Source organism: Panicum virgatum, chromosome 3K, assembly GCF_016808335.1.
Source record: "Panicum virgatum strain AP13 chromosome 3K, P.virgatum_v5, whole genome shotgun sequence".
Lineage (NCBI taxonomy): Eukaryota > Viridiplantae > Streptophyta > Magnoliopsida > Poales > Poaceae > Panicum > Panicum virgatum.
The window spans coordinates 978,452-1,001,425 of record NC_053138.1 but is presented as its reverse complement, the minus strand read 5'-3'; the positions used below and the strand labels follow the sequence as shown (position 1 = coordinate 1,001,425).

Genomic DNA, 22,974 nt, shown 5'->3' with positions numbered 1-22,974 from the left:
CATCTTGTGCCTCAACTGAAGCTGTGAATTGTGTCTGTTTCTTCTGTCAACATCTATGGTCTGGGACAGCAATGTCTTTCCGATGCATTGCTCATGAGTAAGGACGAATTAAGGCAGTTTTACACGTCCAAAAAGGCTTAAAAGCAAAAGGAATTCACCACATGGGCAGAGCAAGCACAGCTACAGCAACGGATCGTCTCATTGCTACGGTTCAGATACACATCATGCTTGTTGCAGTAAAGGCCACGACAGCTCATTTTCACTCGATAACAAGCAGACACCAACCAACAAATAAACACTAAGTGTACACCAACCAAGTCCTTACAAGCTTACAAACTCTGTAGACTCCAGGAACAATAAATAGTAATAGATTGTTCAGTCTTACAAAAAGAAACAACAAACATAGGTTCAAACATAATTATGAAAGCCAACTCAAACAAGTTTCACCAGCTAAGACACGAGACAGCAGTTCGGCAGGGTACTACTTGCAAACCCGCCCATCATAGTAGTTAAACTTGCGGCCGCTGGCTAGGACTTTACGCTCATATTCGCTAAAACCATCTGGATCACCTGGACACCTCCAATATGGAGGAGGCACTGGCCAGCTGTCATTCAATAGTTTCCCCACAATGTAATGAGGTCAAGTTTATGCAAAACATTGTAATTGCAGTCATTAGTAAAGGAATGTCTCATCATACCTGTTCACAAAAACAGTGTCATCTCCATCAACACGGAAACTGTCAATTTCAGCACCAGTCCTATCAAACAAGAATAGATTGAATAGAATATTAGAACATGTTTTACTTAGATAAACAAAATATGCATGCTAAACTTATAGCTAGGTACAAATCTAATGAATACTTCAATGATAAGCAATTAAATAGGCAAATGAAATCTGGAAATACCTTTTCTTAAAACAATCCAGGATATCAACAATATCATCACAAAACAGAAACGGGGTGCCCATTTTTGGATCATAAAAGTTCATGCCAATAAAATTCCCATCATAATCAACAAGGGGCCCTCCAATCCCGGCCTAGCCAGGTTAGATTGAGAAGTTGTCATTTGTCAAGACAAGTTAAAATTCGTGAAAGAGTACGAAAGAAAATTCAACAATACCTTAGTGATACGACATGTAGAGTAATGAAGCTTTTTGCAATCAAATTGACCCGACCAGGAGGGAACCAGTTGCCCACTTGAAGCCATCAAATCATTTGATTTGAAGCAACGCCCAACAGCAGCTACTAACTTAGAAGAACAAATTAGTGACCCGTGTTTAGAAATGGCTAGAGGGACAGCACAGAATTCTTGGACACTGACTAAAGCAACATTATATTGCAAATTGTAATGTATTAACATCCCTTCTCTTCGTCTGTTGCTCGGAAGACGCACTTCAATCTGCAAATGATATAATGAGCTGTCAGCAATATCTTTGGAGAAACAAGGACCACAAAATAACTAGGAGCACCAACACTCAATCCTTCAACAATCTTGTCTCCATCATAGGGATAATCAGGATTTCTAACTAAGCTCGCCGAAGTCAGAATAATCTGGCATTCATTGTCTCGGCATTTACCATCCCAGTCAATAAAAATTCCAGAACATGCAAAATACCTTGTATCTCCTGGCACATATTATTTTGATCATTTGCAAGTGATAACCAAATTCAAAAATGAAGTAGAAAGAAGCATTAAACTGAATAATCACCAGTAAATGAAGCAAGGGAGACAACACTTCGACATATCTTCCGACAAAATCTTTTACCAAGTTTCTTCCAGATACCATCTTGGTAAACATCACCAAAAGGCTCTTCGAAAGTATAAACCAATTTCATTCCACCTGGTCAAAGATACGTAGTTGTTACAGGTACTGAAGAACTGCAAAAGGGCATAGTTCAGTTAAGTGAAGTAAAATAGAAAAGAAATGACTTACTGCCAGTGCCAGTTGGCTTGGGATAGCCCACCACTTCTAGATGATCCTTGTTCGGAGCACCTGGCGCCACATGGTATCAATGATTTCTATCCATAGACAATGTGTGCAATAACTAAATAGTGAATGGTGGTCTTGGTATGCCAACCTCAAACCCAGATCTTCAGTGGATGGATTTATATAGACATATGCGTGTAGTAATTTATGTTAACAAAGCACCGCACTAATTGCACTATGCAACTTTTTTTAAAAAATAAAATAAGCTAAGTAGGGAAGAATGCTAGTGCAACAATGCTATAACTGATTAGCACTAACAACTAATAGCTACCTCCAGGCTCCAGTCACTAACACTTGGCAGTTTGACCAAAATCTGGTCAACCTTTAATATCTAATATTTTAATAGAAAATAGTAGGCAAAGTTATACCTCAAAAGCTATACAAAGTCAACAACACCATGGATTTATGGCTAGAGGTTTATATAAGTACAAAAAAAACTAATGGGCACCACTCGTAAAAACCTTTACAATGATGAAGAACATTTAAATGATCTGAGTGGCTCTGTACTCACCTTCAGATTGTGAGTCCTGTGTATCATCTGTCAGTTCTCCAACCCTGTGGAATGTTACAAAAGAAGGTTACAAAAAAAACACATGTGGAAGAACATCAACATACAGCACAACACCTTCAACTTCGGCACAGGAATGTTGTTAGGACGGGAGAACATTTAATACTACTACAAAAGACACTTTTTCAGAGAGAGAGAGAGAGAGAGAGAAGACAGCTAAAAATAAAAGGATATTTCAAATTCAATAAGCCTCACATACGAGACAGATTACATCATATCCTCATGCAAGGAATGGGGAAGTGGGATAGGTGAGACCGTGAGAGTGGGTGACCAGTTAGAAGACAAATTTAAATAAGCAAATTGAGAATATTTTAAGGCATACCTCAATTTCTTTAACTCTTTTACCCGTGTCAGAAATGCATTCCTTTCCAGAGATGTCCAGAAATGCTGCAGCCGTTCAATAATCAAACTCGTGGGCAAGAAAAATGATTTTTTCATACTTGGAACAAGGTTCATGCCAACAAACTCCCCATCATAACTAAAAAGAGGGCCACCTTCCCAAACCTGGGATGATATGTGACAAGAAACAAGGGTTAAGGGTTACAAAACAAAATAAAGGGATATGGAACATTTATGTGTCACTGCAATTGTCTTGTGCAAAATTTAACCACATCTCATTCATAATCCGTATATATACTTATATATACAAAATCTCGTGATACAAAATTCATTGCTAATCTATAATTAATAATGTTTAAATATACTTAGAAATATATAATATCATTCAAATATACTTATGTTATAAAGCTAACAACACCAAATCCATTCAATCTTACTGAACAATTCAGAAGACATTAGCAGCCAAAGTTAGCACAGTGTAGTCAAATGCGACATAGTTCAGTGCATATAGTAACAAAAACATATTTCAACTCCGAAAATACAATGGAAGTGTACCTCAGATAATTTACAAGAAGAGAACATAAGATATTCACTTTCATTAGATCCACTCCGGTCACGAGTAAGCTTCCCAGTTATGGCCATTAATTTGCCTGATGTGTCACGCCCTAATGATACTACATCGCAATAGGGCATAAATTGATTCCAATGATAGAGAAATACGGGACGAACATCAAAGGAGGAATCGATGTGGACAATAGCAATCTCAAGGTCCAAATCAGATTCCTTCAGAAATCCAGTGGCGACTTTTCCTTCATGGCGCACTTCAATCTAAAAGATAAAGCAAAGGAAAGTACAGAATGATCAAAAAAATATCTTATGTAAACGAGCAAGATTAGTAACTGATCATTGGCAGCACAAACCTTAAGGTTATTATGGTTTTTGTCTTTATAACTCTCGAAAGCTCGAACCAAACTTGCTGAAGTCAGAAACCTTGTAGCATTCATCATGAATTTTATAGCTATGCCAGAGCACGAAAATAGCACTGTATCCCCTGCACAACATCATAATTTATCATACATGACTAATGATGTTCATACACATATTTTGACAAGTAAAAGAGCATAAGCGCATTATCACCATCTGACAAAGCAAGCGTGTATGATGTTCATACACATATTTTGACAAGTAAAAGAGCATAAGCGCATTATCACCATCTGACAAAGCAAGCGAGACAACACTTTTGGACAATCTCAAAACACCTTCTTTACCCAGGCCACTCCAGATACCTTCATCAGGGTACCAATTTGAGTCACCTAGTAAAGAAAGCAGATCAGCTGTGAATGCTCAAAAGGAGCTGTAAAAATACATTAAAAAAGAAGGACGAACCAGCAGGCAGACCTGAAACCAATGACCTGGTTCTTTTACTGTCATCTGAGCTTCTTGTAAGACTATCACCACCCCTTTTAGTTGCCAACATCTTTCCAACGCTGAAGCAGAAATAAAGAGGGTCAATGTGGGTCACAAACTAGGCAATGTTGCCAAACTATCACAGAACAACTAATGCAAGTCTTATGTCTGTTGATGCTTGTTGATCTGACAGAAAAGATGTAAGCCTCACTCATCCTCAAAAGGCTAAATCTAACAATAAACAAGTGATGGACCAACTTGCTACTTGTTAGTTTCTCACTTCTCAAGTAAAATCGCCAGCAGTACAGTAAAATATATAGCCTTTACTTTTATAATTTCATAAGGATCAACGTTGAAACATTCATAAACTTTGTACGAAGATAATAGCGAAAGAATTGGCTAAAGGGAAGCTAGATTTCAGACAAGTTAGGATGAGTCGAGGCTGTTAATTGGATTTTCCCGTCCAATTAAAGACAATCCAAAGGTTTCATTGATTCGATCCTCAACTATTTCTCGCGATATCTTCTTAAGAAGTTTTGTTAGGGCATCCATACAGGCCTCTGGTTTAGGCAGGCAACCTGGCAGGTAGACATCCACAAGATAACTTATCAACTCCGCGAACAATATAGGAAATCGTACTAAACATTCCCCCAGTGTATACAGGCAGCTGTAGCAATGACATATTTCAGTTCTGGCATTTGCTCATACAATCACACTAAAGATGGAGCTATTTTCATTGTTACCATACCAGCTGTTAAAATCAGTTGCCTAGGACTTATACACAAAAGCGATAGAGCCTAAAAAACCATCAATGGATTGCAAGTCCAACCCTCTTGCAAATGAACCACAAAAGACAGAAAAAAGCAAAGTCTCAACTCTCAACAGAATCAAACAGCTAAAAGCAATCCCATGAAGAATCCAAGAAAACCAAGTCCTAGCTTGGTCGGTACGGATCATATTGAGATCTAACAGTGGGAAAACATAGCGGTTTGACCTAGGTTCAGGAAGAACTATAATAAATGCAATTAAGTACAATTGGAAATAAACCACCAAAACTCAAATACCTCAAATGTTGTAGAAGAAAATCAAACTTTTTAATACCCAGAAGGAAGAATTAGTTTAACATGTATGGTATGTTGCACCGATTCCGACACGCGTGTCGGACACGATACGTGTCGGACACAGCGATTCGCTGTTTCCCTAAAAATGGCGACACAGCACCATATATATAAATATATAATCATGACACCAAATCTCAGCAAATAGAAAAGAAAAGGGGGGAAAGATAGAAGGGAACGGAATGGTCCAGCCCAACTTAGACCAGCCCAGTCCTTCCCTTATTCCCATTGCAGCCCACTAGAGCTAGGGCTCCATTTTACTCCCGCACACAAACTGCTCATCTCCAACTCCACCCCTTCCTACATGGCCGCCGCCTCACTCAACCTCACCAATGGCGCTCAGCTTGGCCATCTCCCCTCCGAGCGCCCGCTCGTTGCCTCCCTCCGCGCTCTCAACGGGCGAGGACGTGGACCTCGGCAGCTGTGCGACGGCCTCCCTTGTGCTGGTGCAGGAGGGGCGACGAGGACAAGTCCCTGCGGCGAGCGCGACGATGGTGGGCGCGCTGGTGCCGTGCCTCCAGCCGGGCTGCGCGCGCGAGGTGGAGGCCCGCACAGGGAAGGCGGGCGTGAAGGATAATGGGGCAGCGGAGGGTTAAGGGAGGGGCAGCTTTGGTGGGCGGCCGTATCGCGTAAGTATCGGCTCCGTGTCGCTGAAGTATCGGTTAGCTGTCATGGGCAGTCGGAGGTCTTATGTGCCGGCTGGTCAGGCCCATTAGGGTTAGGTTTAGGGATCAGATTAGGTCTTACTTAGGGGTCAAGAAACCCTCTCTATATAAAGAGAGGAGATATGTCATTCAAGGCAGGAAAGAATTATGAGAAATCAGTCCAGTCTCAATCCAACAGACGTTTTGTGAGGAGAATTCAGGAGGTAGAGATCGGGGAGGCTTTGAAGAGGATGAAGAGAGGTAAAGCGTTGGGTCCTGATGGTATTCCCATTGAGGTGTGGAGATGCCTAGGAGATAGAGCAATAGTTTGGTTAACTAAGCTTTTTAATCTCATTTTTCGGTCAAACAAGATGCCGGAAGAATGGAGGAGAAGTATATTAGTACCTATCTTCAAAAACAAGGGCGATGTTCAAAGTTGTACTAACTACCGTGGGATTAAGCTGATGAGCCATACGATGAAGCTTTGGGAGAGGGTCATCGAGCATCGCCTAAGAAGAGGGACAAGTGTGACCCAAAACCAATTTGGGTTCATGCCTGGAAGGTCAACCATGGAGGCGATTTTCTTAATACGACAATTGATGGAGAGATATAGGGAGCAGAAGAAGGACTTGCATATGGTCTTCATTGACCTTGAGAAGGCATATGACAAAGTACCGAGAAATGTCATGTGGTGGGCTTTGGAGAAGCACAAAGTCCCAACCAAATACATTACCCTCATTAAGGATATGTACAAAGATGCGACGACGTTTGTCCGGACATGTGATGGCAACACCACTGACTTTCCTATTAACATAGGCCTACACCAGGGGTCAGCTTTGAGCCCTTATTTATTTGCTTTAGTGATGGATGAGATCACAAGGGATATACAAGGTGAGATCCCTTGGTGTATGCTCTTTGCTGATGATGTGGTGCTAGTTGACGAGAGTAGGGCAGGGGTTAATAGGAAGTTAGAGCTGTGGAGACGCATGTTAGAGTCGAAAGGGTTCAGACTTAGTAGGACCAAGACCGAGTACATGATGTGCGATTTCAGCGCGACTAGGCATGAGGGGGGAGACGTTAGTCTAGATGGGCAAGTGGTGGTCCAGAAGGATACGTTTCGGTATTTAGGATCGGTGTTACAAAAGGATGGCGACATTGATGAAGATGTTAGGCATAGAATTTCAGCTGGCTGGTTGAAATGGCGGCAAGCTTCTGGCATCCTTTGTGACAAGAGGGTGCCACAAAAGCTAAAAGGCAAATTCTATAGGACAGCAATTCGTCCGGCGATATTATACGGTGCTGAATGTTGGCCTACAAAAAGACGACATGTGCAGCAACTGAGTGTAGCAGAGATGCGGATGTTGCGGTGGTTTTGCGGGCACACAAGGAGGGATAGAGTCCGGAACGAAGTTATTCGGGATAGGGTCAGGGTGGCACCAATTGAGGAGAAACTTACTCAGCATCGGCTGAGATGGTTTGGACATGTCCAACGAAGGCCTCCTGAGGCGCCGGTGCGTAATGGGATCCTCGAGCTAGTCGATAATGTAAAGAGGGGTAGAGGTAGACCTAAACTGACGTGGGATGAGTCGGTTAAGAGAGACCTTAAGGATTGGAACATCTCTAAAGAGATAGCTTTGGATAGGAGCGCTTGGAGACTAGCTATCAATGTGCCTGAACCTTGAACTTATTTTTTTCGGGTTTCATCTCTAGCCTACCCCAACTTGATTGGGAAAAAAGGCTATGTTGTTGTTGTTGTTGTAGTCTAGTCTCAATCCCAATTCGTCTCCCCAATCAAGATCCAATCACATCCTAATCAGCCGTCGCCGTCCGGCTATCTTCCCGGCGGATGTCTACCCCGTTATGAACTAGGTTCATAACAACTGACATTAGCAGAATTATTTATTTTAGAGGTTCGATTATTCAATACTCCTACGACACGTACCGACGCCGTATCAGTGTCGGACACGGTGTCCGACTCCGACACGTGACTTCAGGGGCGTGTCGGTGTAGCAATCCGGTTCTCTGGAGATCCTAACACAAGGCAGATTCCATTGTAACGAGGATCAATGGGGAGCTGACCTAGATTTGACGGCGGGTGTGTTACCTACTAGATTCATGAAGAATTAATAGACATAGAATCCAACCCAGCAAACCATCTAGCAAAACCCATATCTCAGAGGGGCAACAAAAGCCATCAAACTTTTCAGCACGCAAAAAACAGAGACTGACTTTTACAGATTTGAACCGCTAGAGAAGCAATCCGATGAACCAATAGTGGGTCCAATTGAAGGAGGAGCAAAAAGTAACCAATAGTGGGTCCAATTGAAGGAGGAGCAAAAAGTATTAGATCGATTTACATGGAACATGAAACAAGGGCTGTCTAGTTGTGTTAAATCTGATGACACAGCCGTGCAAGGGGGAGACCCTGTAACGAGGGCAGGCGGGCCTTTCAGGTGGTCGAATAGGCCGTGCAAGCTGAGTCGGTCCGATGTACAGTATATGGATAATAATATCAAATGGGCAATGGGTCGAAAGTTGGGTTTTTTTAGGTGCCGAAATGCTTTGGACTTGCTTATCCATTGGGCTTGCAAGCGGAGAGACGCTACAATATTGACAGGAAGGCACAAGGCAGATCGGATGGAGGTGGTTTCAAGCCACAGCACCATACATTGGAGAGGGCCGGCGGATTCTTGCAAGCGGATGAAGAAAGGGTTAATTGGGTTTATACCATTACAATTTTCACACTTTGAAGTTATACTATTACTATTCATCATATTGCAAATATACCATTACAATTTCACATTTCTTGAAGATATGCCATTACTTACCCCTTCGAGGTGTTTATAAAAATATCTAGACAGAAATACCCCCATCATCTATTCATCTTCCTCCTCCCATCACCTCTCTCCGTTGCCATTCCTCAACCAGGATTCGGTGCTTCAGACCTCTCCATTCTCCCTCGCGCTCGCGTCCCTCTCGACGCCTCAAGGTTTAGGGTGAGCACCAATGAGATACTTACAATCAAGCTTGACCAGCCACCTTCCTCAAGAACAGATTTAGCTAAACTCTGAAACGTGAATAGTAATGGTATAACTCTGAAACGTGAATAGTAATGGTATAACTCTGAAACGTGAAATTGTAATGGTATAAACCCAATTAACCCATGAAGAAATGGCTAGTGGATGGCGCCGGATCAATCCTGGCAGCACCTCTTTCCACAGGCTGAGCTGCTTCCCGCGGCCGGATGGAAAGGACAGCGACACTGCTCCCTGGCGGCGAACAGACTGGAGAGGAGCGGCAAGCGGCAGGTGGAGAGGGGCGGGGGTGGAGCAGCGCTGAAAAGTAATGGAAAATTTATCTCTTTGATGTCACACATTGAACATTGTGGCATAGTATAGCTTGTGCTTGAAATTATTGTATGGTGCCCTTATTTTGGTGCCTAGGCCCTAGAGTATGAGCCTGGGATTACTTTTGGCTCTTACATTTTCAGGGACATCTCTGCCATCTAATTGCAATGAAACTTGAAGCCATGATTTCAATTAAACAAAACAATGACTAGTTTTTACCAGTATGGAGTTTCTTTTATCAGAGAATTTTTTACATCCACGCAGTAATACATCTCAATCATTACTCAAGCCTCGCTGTCTAGGTTTGTTTTATCAGAGAATTTTTACATCCATGCTGGACCTGGATTCTGATGTATGTGATAGATGCCATACTTTTCTTTCCAGTACTCTGGTTCCTAATTAGCCATCAGTCTTACTAAGTGATCTAAGTTCAGTTGCTTGCTGACTATATCCAGTGATACCCTGTTCAATTTTGATGTCTAATCAGTCTACTTAGTTGCTGACTTGAGCCAAACTTACTAGCTCATCTTAAATATTTATTTTACCTTCAAATGATTATTTTAGCAAGCACATGTCAGTTCACTACCTTAGAATTTACCTTCATTCCATGGACCTTTTTCTTGCAGATTCCATTCTGATGCCACTAAGGAAATAGTCCACTATCAGACCCTGTCTCCAAAGAGTTTAGCTAAATCTGTTCTTGAGGAAGGTGGCTGGTCAAGCTTGATTGTAAGTATCTCATTGGTGAAACTTAAGCTCTCATGCAACTTTTCAATTATGAGCTCGTGCATTGAAACAAGTATAATAAGTTCTCTGATGTCATGATTTTATTCTTAGTGTTCAAGGGAGGATGCTCAGAAGAATGTTGATGTTGCCATTGTTTTTATTGGCTCAAAGGTACTTATATAACACTCAGATAATATTTAATGGTTGAAGTAATCTGCTTGTGCAAATACTATTTGAGTTAAATACATTTTTTTCAAAACTGAAGCAGTGGTTGTGTATAAATACGAAAATTAAAAGTCTGTATTCTGATAGATACTGTTTGTTGATTCCAAATAAATATATAAAACTAACTAGTAAACTCTCCACCTTTAAATCTATATGGTAAAAAATTACTGAGACAGACATTGCTTCTGTTGTCACTGACCATTAACTTGTTCTTTTTTGTCTTAGCTGCAATTGTCAGACATATCTAAACATAAGCAAGTTGATCCAACATTAGCAGATACATTGAAGGTAATCATAAGCACTTGTTTTCTTTTCTCTCAGCTATTGTTTAACTGAAACAGTGAAACATCAAATTTTCAATTGCTTATGAAGGACCGGACAGGCGACCAGAGGGGGAGGTGAATGGGAGCCTTTAAAAATTCTCTAAGAGAATAAAGCCTATGTTCTGAAATCAACCCGCCGCACCTCTCTTCTAACCGCCAAAGTGACACAAGCCAACTAGTGACGAGCTCACCTTAGGAACGGATAGGAAAAGCTCGATGCAAAGCGGAAGCGAACGCCGAAAGCTCGAGACTAAGCGGAAGCAAAACTCAAGGCAATCTACTCGAGCAACACTATCACAAAAGCTTCACTTAACTAAGGCCGCAAGATTTAATCAACCAAGACATGAAGACATAATTAAATCCTTGGAAATTAAGCTGATCAAAAGCTGAGGTTAATTAACAGTTGCAGACAAATTATACAAAGCTCGCAAGACAAAGCATTTAGTTTAAGCTAAAAAGATCTGACCAATTGCCGAGCAAAAACAAGCAAGCTAATTTACACTAGCTAAAACACGTTTCAATTTACAGGCCAAAACAAACTAGCAATGATTGCATAATCATTGAACATGTAGCATGAAGGGGACATCAAAATTAATTCACCTTGGTTGCTGTCGTTGAGATGCCGAGCATGCACAGTGCTGCTTGGTCTGCTTCGTGCGTCCCTTTGTGCTGCTTGCCCGACGTGGCCTTGTGCTGCTAGCGTGCACAGGTGTGTGGGCAGCGGCCTGCTCGATCTGGCCTGGAGGAGCGCTGCCTCTCCTGGGATGACTGCTCGCGTCCGGCCTTGTGTGCAGTGCTTGCTGCTGGTTGGGTCCGCCTGCAGCAGGTCCCCCGCGCGGCTCTTGCCTCCCTGCTGGCCTGGGCGGACGTGCTCCGCACGAACTGCTCCCGCCCCTGGGAAGCACCGCCTGCTGCAGAGCGCCTAGCGCCTCCGCCCCTGGCCGAGGGGCCCACGGACGCCGCCGTGCGCCGTGCGAGCTGCCGCTGGCTGGGCTGCGGCCAAGCCTGGCGCCGCCACGCGCAGCACTCCTCTGCGCGCCGCCGGTGGCCGCGCCTTGCGGGCGCCCGCTCCCCCTGCGCAAAAGAACAAGCAAAAGGGGAACCCGATTCTACCCACAAAACAAACTGAACAAATCAAATCCAACCACGAGTAGAAGAGATTGACTCCAAATCAAAAGTCCGGACAGCACTAGGAGGCCTCCTTTTCCATGAATTTGAGATACAAGAACTCAAAAATCCATCTTAATCCCCAACCCTAGGTGGAAAAGAGGAGGGGAAAAAAAGAGATAACTGAGAGGGAGAAGGAGGGGGCGACTGGACTGGTCGACCAAGGGCTGGATGACTGTCCATCTCCCTCTTCTTATCCTTCAAATTTCTTTTAGAAGACAGAAATACCCCTACACTATTATTTACAATAACCGCCCACGTAGGGGCAAATTTGTCCATTTTTTACTGGAGCCACGGACGGACACGCCGCCTTCACGACTTTGCTTCGTCTCGACGCAAGCTTCGCGATGATGCCATGTGTCCTCCGCCCCCGATTTTAAGGCCCAAACCGGTCAAATCCGACTCCCCCGGTTTTGAGGCCAAACCGATCAAACCCTCTCGCACGCCGCCGCACGATGACTCCCCGGTTTTGAGGTCAAACCGTTCAAACCGCCGATGTCGACGTGTTTCCGACCTCCCGCCGAGCCTTGACGCCTTCGAGTCGTTCGCGCGCGCTCGCCGCACGGGCCGCCTACTTGACTCGCCATCGTCCTCACCGACTTGGCCGACGCCGTCTTCATCACCATGTACTCTTGCTCTTCCGTGCACCATGTGGACTGCCCATGGCTCCGCACAACTTCCTCGGGTCCCTCGGTCCAGGCCTACTCGCATTCACCCTTCACCGTCTTGGCCCCTCGGCATGAACCTTTCTCTTCTCCGAGCCTACTCGCGTCCATCCTTCACCGCGGTCCTTCAGCATGAATCTTTCACCTAACCTTCACCACGCGCCGTCGACCGCCATGCCGCATCCTACACCTGCACACCACGAGCCAAGAGATACATCAAATTCACACAATATTGTCAATCACTCATCATCCAAGGGTGTCACACCCGGTTTTAAGGACAAAACCGAATGTATATCTATATGTATGCTAGGATCAAGTTTCATATATATAGAGACATCATAAGTGAATAATCAGTAATAGTATCACGAAAAAGAGAAATACAACAAATAAAAGACTATCAGAGTTATACAGCTTATCCTGGAAACGAAAGCTTCAAACCTCACAGGCAATCGACTGGGGGTTGCGCACGCCTAGAACTCAGCATCATCTTCAAAAGACTTCACACATCTTTCCTTCTGAGCAGCAGTAAGCAAGGGTGAGTACACTTATGGTTGGTACTCAGCAAGGCCACAAGAAATAACCAGAATGTGATTTATATCCATCTTTAAGTTTATTAATCATGTGAGGGTCCAAGCCGCTCTTGACTGTGAGCACGGCTAACCGGTTAGTTTTAACTCTGCAGAGGTTGTACACTTTCACCACAATTCGCGTAAAAGTTCCGAAGAACTTTGAACCCAACCACGCATATGTGCTGATCAGGCACAATACCACACTTTCCGAGGTGTGATTGCATAGGGACGCTACGAGGCCTTTACAAAGAATTCCTATATGTATGTGTTGGTCCCTGCCGTGCGATCCCTCAGAAGACGCAGCTTCCTTCACCCGCTCCACAACACAAACTCATAACCACCAAGCGGAACAACCCCAACACAACATATAGTTCATCTAATTACTTAGCCAAGACCAGAACCCATTAGTATTGTGGTTGTACGGTTTTCTTGGGTGGTTCTCCATGTTCCAATTAAATCATAGTACTCTTGTAAATAAAGCATAGATAGAAAGATGGTTAGGGTCACTTGCCTTTCTCCAACGAAAAGCTACTCTTACTGCTCTTCAGCTTTTGCTCACTTGGAACTCTTGATCTTTAATCTTCGAACAACGATCCTTCTACTCGGAGCAATCATACAAAGCAAACAAGAAAAAAACAACTAAGAACATTACACCATAACAAAAGAAAGGCTTTAAAAGAATGTACTAAAAGATAGGGCTCGCTACTACGGTTACGAGAGCGCAAGAAACACGAAAAACGGAGCTAAAACGACGATTCTATGGGATAAACGATGCTTCAGGGATCTAGTCGCGATTAACTATAGAGTTAAGAGCTAGCGGAAAATATTTGTAAGACACAACAAAGTGTGCTCACAGAGGATAAAAAGGTTATAAAGCTATCGCACACGTCACAAGGATCACGTGAGCGCAAGAATCGCTGAAAACGGAGTTGAAACGTGAAAGATATGGCTAAAACAAGGTTCTATGGGCTTATTTGTGAAGAAACAGAGCTTCCAGGGGCTAGATCTGAAGAAACCAGAGGCCTAAACATAATTAAACCTTAAATGCAGGGGCTAACATGCAAAACGGCAGGGCTGGGATGGAGGGTTAGATTTCTGAAGAGATCAGGGGTTTAAGAGAAAAGTTTTGGGTTGTTTTGGAATTTCTTTTGAGTAGATATGGACTGCGGTTTGATTTTCTAAGAACCGAGGGACTCTTTTGCAAAAGACCAAGGACGGCTCAGATCTGGCTTGGTTCTGGTGGATCGGATCCGTTGGATCTCGATCCAACGGTGGAAGGCGGATAGGCTCAGCTGGAGGGAGACGGCTCGGCTTGGTTGCGCGGCTCAGACACAGGGGAGCCGCTGACGGCTCGGCGCTGGCTCGGTAGTGGCTCGGGGCGGGGCGAGCGGCGCTGGGCGCGGCCGGCGGCGAGCTAGGCGGCGGCGGGGTCGCCGGCGCAGGCCAAAACGGCCATCCGGGCTCGTTTAGCTCGGGTTTTGGGACGGGGAGCGAGCGCGCGACGTCGCGAACCCGATGGCGGGATCTGCGCGACGCGCAGAGGCGGCGGAGCGCGCGCGCGACGGCGGCGGGGCGGAGCAAAGCTCCGGCGAGCAAAATCCGGGCGGAGCAGAGCGAGAGGGAGGGAGAGAAGGGGTCGGCGAGATCCACAACCTTGGCGCAAAGCTCTCGGACGGCTCGGGGACGGCGGCAAACACGCGGAACGGCGGCGCAGCGGCGGGCTCCGAGCTCGAGCTCGCCAATGGCGACGGCTAGGGTTTGCGCGAACTGGGCGGCGGCTGCGGCTCGGGTTGGGGTTCCAGGGGTGCGCGGGCGTTGCTTTTATAGGGGCTGCAGGGCCGCCTTGGCGTGCGGCCAAGGAAGGTGCGGGCGCGCGGGCGCCGGACTCGGAGCAGAGTCCTGCTCGGGCACGGCGGGGAAGAAGGCCCTGACGGGCGGGGTCCGCGTGGCAGTGAGAGGGAGAGAGGGGGAGCGCGGGCTGGGCTGGCACACGAAACGGGCCGGCGGGAGGGGGAGTTGGGCCGCGGGAGAAGAGAAAAAAAAAAGAAAGGGAGAGGGAGGTGGGCTGCGTCGGCTGGGCTGAAAACAAGGGGAGGAAAAAGAAAAGACTTTGCATTTTTGAAACTAAATCAAACAATTCAATTCAAACTCAAATTCAGAGAATTCAAATTTGAACCGAACAACAAACAATAAAGCAATGCATTGCAGCATGAATGCAACACTAAAAAAAACAACCTTATTTAATTTGGAAACAACCAATGTTTATTTTCTTTTACACCAAATTCTCTGTAAAGAAAAATAAATGTTGGGAAAATTTTAAAACTATAAGAAAATTGTTTATTTATTTTTAATTCTAATCACATCCTGAAATTCAAAAATTTCAGGGTGTGACAAAGGGGGACCACCATTGGTCCTCAGTTTATTATAATTATTATGCTTCTATTGGCTTTCCTTCACAAGTTCAGATTTTTCCATGGCATTCCCCTATGTTTCCACATCAGATGATGAGAAATTGGAGAACTCATTGCTATCTGGCTTTGCTGAGAATTGTAACAATGGTTTTGAAAGAAACCATATCACCTACACAGACACGTGTAGTGTAAGTGGTCAAGATCTGGAGAAATATACTAACATGGATGCTATCAATGAAAGTTATTATATATTTTTCTAGTTCTGCTTCTGTTCTATATTTGCTCCGTATTTTGACTGCACATGTGTTGCAGGACTTGGTAAGGTACAGGAGTAGCAACCGAGATGGACAGACTGATCTAATCATCTTCTGTAGTGGTGGTTTCAAGAATTTAGACCCTGCAAAATCAGAAGGTTAGATTAAAGGCTACCAGCATTTTTCTTTCGCTTTTAATTTAACTGCTGAAAGGTAAACTTCTACAATGACTCGGCAGGAGAGTTGCTTTCTCAGCTAATTGCGATGCTGAAGAATTTGGGGGCTAAATACACGATTCTTTGTGCTTCTTAACCATCTGGTTTACTGGAGAACCCTTCCAGCGTGCCACTAGGAAGGCATCTTGCAGAGAAGACTAATGATACAAAAACTGGCCGGGGCAAATGTGTGGAGAGTGCCTAGTCAAATCAACTCTTCTGGAAGGAACATTTGTGGTAAGTTGTTACTTGTAGTCTGTTTCATTACTTGTTACTAGTTCTATTCTGAAAGTGGGCTTACGTGTAGATTGATTGTTGTATATCAGTGTACCTTGAATACTTGCATTATATTCTCACACTTGTCTACTATGTCACAGAGAATAGTGCTTATCATCTTGATATCAGGACTCGTGTGCATGTTGGGAATTGACACTCCCTCGAGGTTTGAAGCTCCCCAGGAATCTTGATCTCACTTTGACGGAGGATATGGGAGCGCTCGATGAGGCAGAAAAAGTATGAGCACCGATGTTTGTTGGTCTGCACTTGTGGATATTGTTACTTTCCTCTTTGGAAGTGCCTAGTGTGTTTTATTGAGGCAACTGTTATTTACATTGTCCTCAATTTTTTGCTGTAATGTTCTACGGAGATCTAGATGAGACTAGAAAAATGCAACGCTGTTGGCGCCCTGAGAGGCCCGTCCCCGACATATATACCAGTGCTTATAAAGTTTTGTTTGCGGGCTCGGTCAAATTTGATTTGGGTCGTGTGAGGTGTGGAGCGTTGAAATATGTCTATTGGATTGCCCCCATGCGTTCGTAGCGAGAAAGCATGTGTGTTGGCGATTTAACCGGTCACTGATTGGTTTCGCAAAATTCTTGGGGGTTTCTGTGAAATTGATGTTCGTGGAGTGCAGATTGATTTCGCCAAAGTTTAGGAGGTTTTATGTGAAAGCGACATAGGCAGAGTGACGGTTGATTTTATCCAAATCCAGATATTTTTCATAAAATTGCCATCAATAGAGTGTGTGTCGATTTCGTCCAAGTTCAAGGGGGCTTTTGTAAAATTAACATTCACAAAGTCTAGGGGCTCTTTTGTAAAATTGCCATCGATGGACTGCGGATTGATTTCATCAAAATTTGAGGGTTTTTTTTGTAAAATTTACATCCCCAACTATTTCTAGCCATTGGATCGGCCGATTCGACGGCCGAGGTGATTTGAGTGATATGGCCACCCTCTGGTGCACGGGAATGCACCAGAATTAGTAGGAAAGATATGGCAAACAAATACATATGTGAGGCTTGTGTTGTAGTTGCATCAAACATAGCATTGCCTCCATTGTTGTCTGTGAATAACCTGAAATTCAGGTAACCAATAAGATGGTACTGTGCATAAAATAAAACAGAATCTTGTTATTTATTTAGATCAGAAGTTAGTGTGTTTAAACGTGTGTCATGTCTATATAGATCTTGCGCCAATGTATTGATTCAGTGCATGTGAAGTGCACTAGCTGATTTGTAACCAACCTCCATGGTCCATGTCCCTGATGAAGATGTTTCCTTATTTTCTTGCCATAGTTACTGTTCAGAATAGTCCGTGAGCCCCACATTTCGTTACTTGGTAATGGATCAACAGGTACTACTAGACCATTTCAGTCGATCTATTTGGCTGATTAGGACACAAATAAAAGCCACTTTTGTAGCTTTCACCTGTGGAGGTTACTGTGTCAGGGCTAGCTTAGCTTGCAAGTGATCACTTGACGCAATAGTAATCTGCTTCTGAAAATAGGTTCGAGCCGAGTCTTTCTCTCGGGTCAATTTGTCCTTTATGCTGTCATTGTTGTGGGGTTTTTTGTTTGTGCTCGCTTAGCATTGAAGGTGAAGCACCTGGAAATTTGTGACACCTGCATGTATAAAATGTTCGTTTCATTTTCTTCGTAACTGGATGTAAATGTAACCGAACAACGGTCTTCTGTACTGTAGCAAATTTATTGGAAGGTCAGATTCTACTTTTTTTCCCCAGGGGTGATAGGTACAAAAAAGGGGTGGGGGATTAGCTAATTTGTTTTTAGTCGGACAGATACATATTATGTAATCATGTTCATGATCTAGCAAAATAGTGTGTAAACGAAATATTTACAATTGCCAATAGAATACGTGGAACCAATGATTTAGCATTACATTAGCTGTAGCACATGGAGCACTGGGATGATGCACGTAAAAGGTCTTTCCTTGCTCTTCCGTCCTTAGCACTTTTGCTTGCTTTTTCATTGCTGTTGTGCTACATTTTCTTGCTCTTTTGTTTGACCAACATTGTCATAGCTTACATCAGTTTTAAGCCTCTGCCGCCACTTGTTCAATACGTAATACACACGGTGGGTAGAAGTACTCGATCATGTAGCAGCACACGCCAATAGATGATGCATCATGCCATGCTTGCTATCTATGATAGATTGTTACCGGCCGGCAGGTTTGATACTGGTCTGAAAATGACGTGTAGAGAGAGATAAAAGCAAAATTGTCAACATGCATGCTCTAGATTTCGCATGGTCGGTGCTGACGACGAAATTTTAGCCATACGCAGGGCGCCAGATAAGCGCATGCATGTTAGGTTCTGAGAACCATGCCGGATCGGAAGAGTAGCCTGCAAATAAAAACATGAAGTAAGCAGGACACACTTTTGTTGCACAGGGACAAAGCATAGACCCCCTTTTGTTGCACAAAAGATGCCAAAATGCTGGCACATAAAGGCCTCCTAGCTGGCTCGTTAATCTTTTCCTCTCAGCTTACACACTTTTCAACCATATGCAGTAGTGCAATAACCTACATAATGCAAGCTGGATGTCATGGTTTTAATTTCAGTTAATATATATACTGCTTTATTTGTAGTCATCCCATTCCCATCATGTCTTAGGTAACAGCTCTGATATAATATTTGTTTAGGCCTCTCTTTCTTCAGACGTTACAAGTAATTCTGTGATGACATCTATGATGAGTATAATCATTGTGTAATCTTCACATGATTCCCCATGACAGCATTTGCATAACTGCATGGCTTAATTCAGAAGGTGCTCGATGACAGCATTTGTATAAGAAGGTGCTCGATGACTCTACATGTGACGTCTGTGGAGGCGCTGAGGAAACAGTGGACCACTTGATCTTCAGGTGCCCACATGCTTGCAATTTCTGGCACGCGCTGGGGTTCCGCCTCGGTGATGGCACGCAGGTGCTCAACTTGGACCAGCTTGGCACGCCAAGTAGAGTGCAAGCAGAACAGTTCGGGGCCTTCATCCTCCTTTGCTGCTGGCAGCTTTGGAACCTATCTCGCTGCAGCGAACCTTGCAAGCCTGCAAGACAGAAGCGACGCTTTGGGGCGCAAGAGCTCCGAAAGGGTGCCGGGGCATTGGTACTCGATGGTGTGAAGTTTTTTCCATTTCAATGTAAACCACGATGAAACGAAATGCTGTAAAATGTTTTCACATTACCTGGGCCGGTTGGGGCCATCATAAATGAAATTCAGGTGGGGATCCTCTCCCCCGTTCACCCTTAAAAAAAACTGTATGGCTTATGTGGAAACACATTTGTGTGTACAGCACATTTATGACCAAAAAGAATTGTTGCAATAATAATTGACTTACAAATGATTAGGTTATGATGCAGCATATCTAGTTCATCAGGTGAACTGCTGAAGTCACATGAAGAGTAGTATAGTTCGGTGCAATTCCAAGCTAAGATGTGGATCATCCATGCTGAATCTAAGCTGTCATGCATGTGGATCTAGCTATGCGCTTTCTGTGGTTTGCTTGCCCCTTCATTTCTGTAAAGCTAATGAAGATTTTTTTTTTCAAGTGAAGAGGCTAATGGAGATAGCATGCATGCAGTTGATTGATAAATGGAGCGTGACATCACCATGTGGACCCTGCATGCGAGCGCCGTCCAACGTGCTGTACCGACCTGTCTGCACGTGATTTCCTGACATACATGCTTAGCTTGCACCAACCTGTACATCAACATCAAGGCCACTCCGATCCTGACTTGTGCGCCAAGATTACAAGGCTTCATTCATATCTTTAATTAGTTAGTGACAAACTGATCTGGCTTTCTTCCGATACGTTCTAATTAATATATACAGTAGTCTATCAACACGTGCTCCTGCACGAACTAGTTAGAGATATCTAATAATTATCTATCTCACGCTTTCTTTAACCAATTAAATATTCTAATCCAGCATTATAAAAATACATATTTATCATTATGTAATTGTAATAATTGTGATAGGTTTATTTACTAATGATTTTTTTCTTACTTTGCATCATACTTTCATATATATTTAATATGTATTTAATTGAACATTTTGTTTGAGCTATGTGAACAATATAAAAATTAGTATTATTATCTCTTCTTCTATACATGGATATATGGTGACACACCCATTGTTGTTAGTATTTTTATATAAATAATATCATAAATAATATACTAATAATGATAAAAATAGTAATTTAAAATTTTATATTGATGTGTTAAAATTTTATTATAATAATACAATTTTGATTCAGATTTGGGGTTTATTTCAATTTTTTATTATGATATCATTGGATAATATATACAAAAACTTAGGGGTTATTTGATATAATTTTATAATGGCATAAGTGGATAATTTATATGAAGATTAGGGTGTTACTTTAGGTTATCTTTTATAATGGCAGAGGTGGGTAATTTAGATACATGTGTAGGGGGTTACTTTAGTTTATTTTCATAATGGCAAATGTGGGTAATTTATTAGAAAAAGATAACAGATCCAATGGCTATTATGATTAGAGTTGCCGAATTGATGGCCAGATGTTTCTGATTTTTGTGAGAATTTGTAGGATTTCTCTATTTTTTTAGACTGTCTACCTAGGATCCTAGGTGACATCACCTGAGGGCTTCGAAAGGAGCCTTCAATTAGTAATGGTAAGATAGCAACAGAAATTTGAGCCAAGCTAGCTTTCTACAATCCTTCATAGAAGCTAGTATCCCCAAAATTATAATTAACCTGCATTTCTATACCATTATTTTGGTACCTCAAGGCCTATAGAAAAGGCCAATCGTATAGCATCAGGTTTCGAGAAAGAATTCATTACTAGTACAAAAAAAGATAATAATTTGCGTTCTTGCACTATATTTTGGTTAATAAAAAAATACATACATCTGGTAGCGACATCAAAATAAATTGTAGCAAGTTCAAAAACTATGTGTCATATATATGCATAAAAATATCGGCACCACCAAGGAACAAATTCTCACCAACAAACATTATAAACACTGTCCTGTTTCATCACCTAAATCAAACATCAAGATCTCTCTCAGTTTACGAGCTAATTAATGAATTAAGCAACCAACTAAACTGCCACAAAACTCCTATATATAACGATCAGTAAACAACTAGTATCCATTTATTAGTAGCGCACTGGCGGAGCACCCAAGTTCTTATTATTAGTAGCCGCTGGTCCAATAGCAGCAGTACTATCACCGTAATTGCTGCCTAACTTCTGCTGCGGCACACCTTGAGAATTATGCTGTAAAATTCCGGACACCGACGAACTCGGTAAACCACCAGCGAAATAATTTCCTCCTAGAGCTTTCGCCACCATTGCCTGGTGATGCAAGTTGTAGCTTCCCATTGCTTGATTATGGTCTGCGTTAAGCATGTTCCACAAGAAGGAGCTGTAACTGCTACTGCTGTTTGTTGAAGCTGCTGAATTGGCCACGGCCACTTGGTGCAGGTTGTAGCTTGCTGTGTCGCTGAAGCCGTAGTTAGGAAGGTCGACGAAGGTACTCGTAGTCGTCGTCGTAGCTCCGGCGGCGGCGGAGGAAATTGAGTGGTAGTCAGCGTTGTGCGGCGGCGCGGCGTTGATGGTCGTCGTGCTTGGCAAGCTTGCGGCGGAGTTGAAGTACATGGGGTTGATCATGGAGTCCAGAAACTCATCTCCTTCGCCGGCGTCATCCGAAACCACCGAGCTGACGTTGGGCGTCCCGGCGGAGCACTCCTCGGCGGGCTTCTTGATACTGGCTTCTCCGTTCTTGTGGTGCACCTTGCACACGACCCATTCATCCTGAACATAACATTTTTTTTTAAAAAAACAATTAACTCACACATTAAACTGATACAAAGTTGCATTTTTTAAACATGTACAAGCAAGTAATGTTCTTCAAGTATTATTGTACCTTGGGATTGAAGCGTAGGTTTGCGTTGTTGTGCCTGGATTTGCCCTCGAGGCGGAACTCGTGCATCACCCAGTTGGTCTTGGATCCCCTTGGAGCCCTGCCCATGTAGAACACCAGCGTCTTCTTCATCCCCACAAGCTCACGGCCTGCACCTCCAGCAGCAGCAGGCTTGAAGATCTCCCTGTCCTTGCCGGTGGCCTTCCAGTAGCCCTCCTTGGTGGCGCGGTTGGTGCGCATGCCCGTCGGGTATTTCATGCCCTTGTGGCAGAAGAAGTACCACTCCTTCTCCCCCATCTTCGCCTTGCCTGTTGTTGTTTGTAGATCAACATTCATGGGGAAAACATCCATTAATTAGCTCAAAAATTCTGCTTAGCTTTCTGCATCAACATGTATGTGGTGGTGCAATTGAAGAAAAGGGATCAGAAAAGGCCAGTGACTTACTTGGGAGATCCCATGGCTCGCACTTGTTGAGGTCCACCTCACCGATGGCTCGCGGGTCGAAGCTAGGGTTCAGAAACTTCTGCAGGAGATAGCTTGTGATGACCTCCTCGTCTGTGGGATGGAACCTGAACCCGGGAGGCAGGAACAGGTCGCCTCCTTGCTCTGATTTGATACTACGCTCCACCATGATCGATCTGAACTGCAGCTTCACTAGGAACAACAGGAGAGAAACCAAGATCTCAGAGGAAAAAGGAAGAGAGAAGCTAAGCTTGGGGAAGCTTGTGAACGCAAGAAAGGTGGGGAATCAATAGAAAGGGGATAGAGAGAGGAGGAAGCCAAGTTTTATAGTGGCGTGTGTGAGAGGTG

The 22,974-nt window shown here is 43.5% G+C and overlaps 2 protein-coding genes across 2 annotated transcripts; both read right to left on the bottom strand.

Annotated features, from left to right (window-relative positions):
* Positions 1 to 181: 181 nt before the first annotated feature.
* LOC120696585 lies at positions 182 to 11,790 on the bottom strand. The gene is made up of 15 exons (XM_039979547.1): positions 11,284 to 11,790; positions 9,272 to 9,397; positions 4,292 to 4,380; positions 4,105 to 4,206; positions 3,814 to 3,944; positions 3,449 to 3,721; positions 2,877 to 3,058; positions 2,498 to 2,541; positions 1,933 to 1,992; positions 1,708 to 1,839; positions 1,473 to 1,624; positions 1,120 to 1,398; positions 906 to 1,036; positions 699 to 758; positions 182 to 605 (listed from the first exon to the last, which is right to left on the bottom strand). Exons 3-15 carry the CDS (start codon positions 4,368 to 4,370, stop codon positions 482 to 484), a joined length of 1,749 nt encoding a protein of 582 aa, XP_039835481.1. The 5' UTR covers positions 4,371 to 4,380; positions 9,272 to 9,397; positions 11,284 to 11,790; the 3' UTR covers positions 182 to 481.
* Positions 11,791 to 21,154: 9,364 nt separating this feature from the next.
* On the bottom strand, positions 21,155 to 22,932 carry LOC120696583 (NAC domain-containing protein 45-like). The gene is made up of 3 exons (XM_039979543.1): positions 22,609 to 22,932; positions 22,168 to 22,472; positions 21,155 to 22,055 (listed from the first exon to the last, which is right to left on the bottom strand). The coding sequence occupies exons 1-3, from the start codon at positions 22,793 to 22,795 to the stop codon at positions 21,399 to 21,401; spliced, it is 1,149 nt and encodes a 382-aa protein (XP_039835477.1). The 5' UTR covers positions 22,796 to 22,932; the 3' UTR covers positions 21,155 to 21,398.
* Positions 22,933 to 22,974: the final 42 nt, after the last annotated feature.

Excerpts from the sequence above, each read along its gene's own strand:
- LOC120696583 (XM_039979543.1), bottom strand. The coding sequence starts at position 22,795 with ATGGTGGAGCGTAGTATCAAATCAGAGCAAGGAGGCGACCTGTTCCTG. Across the intron at positions 22,473-22,608 it reads CGAGCCATGGGATCTCCCAA|GCAAGGCGAAGATGGGGGAG; the intron begins GTAAGTCACTGG and ends AAACAACAACAG. Across the intron at positions 22,056-22,167 it reads ACCTACGCTTCAATCCCAAG|GATGAATGGGTCGTGTGCAA; the intron begins GTACAATAATAC and ends TGTTATGTTCAG.
- LOC120696585 (XM_039979547.1), bottom strand. The coding sequence starts at position 4,370 with ATGTTGGCAACTAAAAGGGGTGGTGATAGTCTTACAAGAAGCTCAGAT. Across the intron at positions 3,722-3,813 it reads AAAACCATAATAACCTTAAG|ATTGAAGTGCGCCATGAAGG; the intron begins GTTTGTGCTGCC and ends TTTATCTTTTAG. Across the intron at positions 1,625-1,707 it reads CTCCCTTGCTTCATTTACTG|GAGATACAAGGTATTTTGCA; the intron begins GTGATTATTCAG and ends AATATGTGCCAG.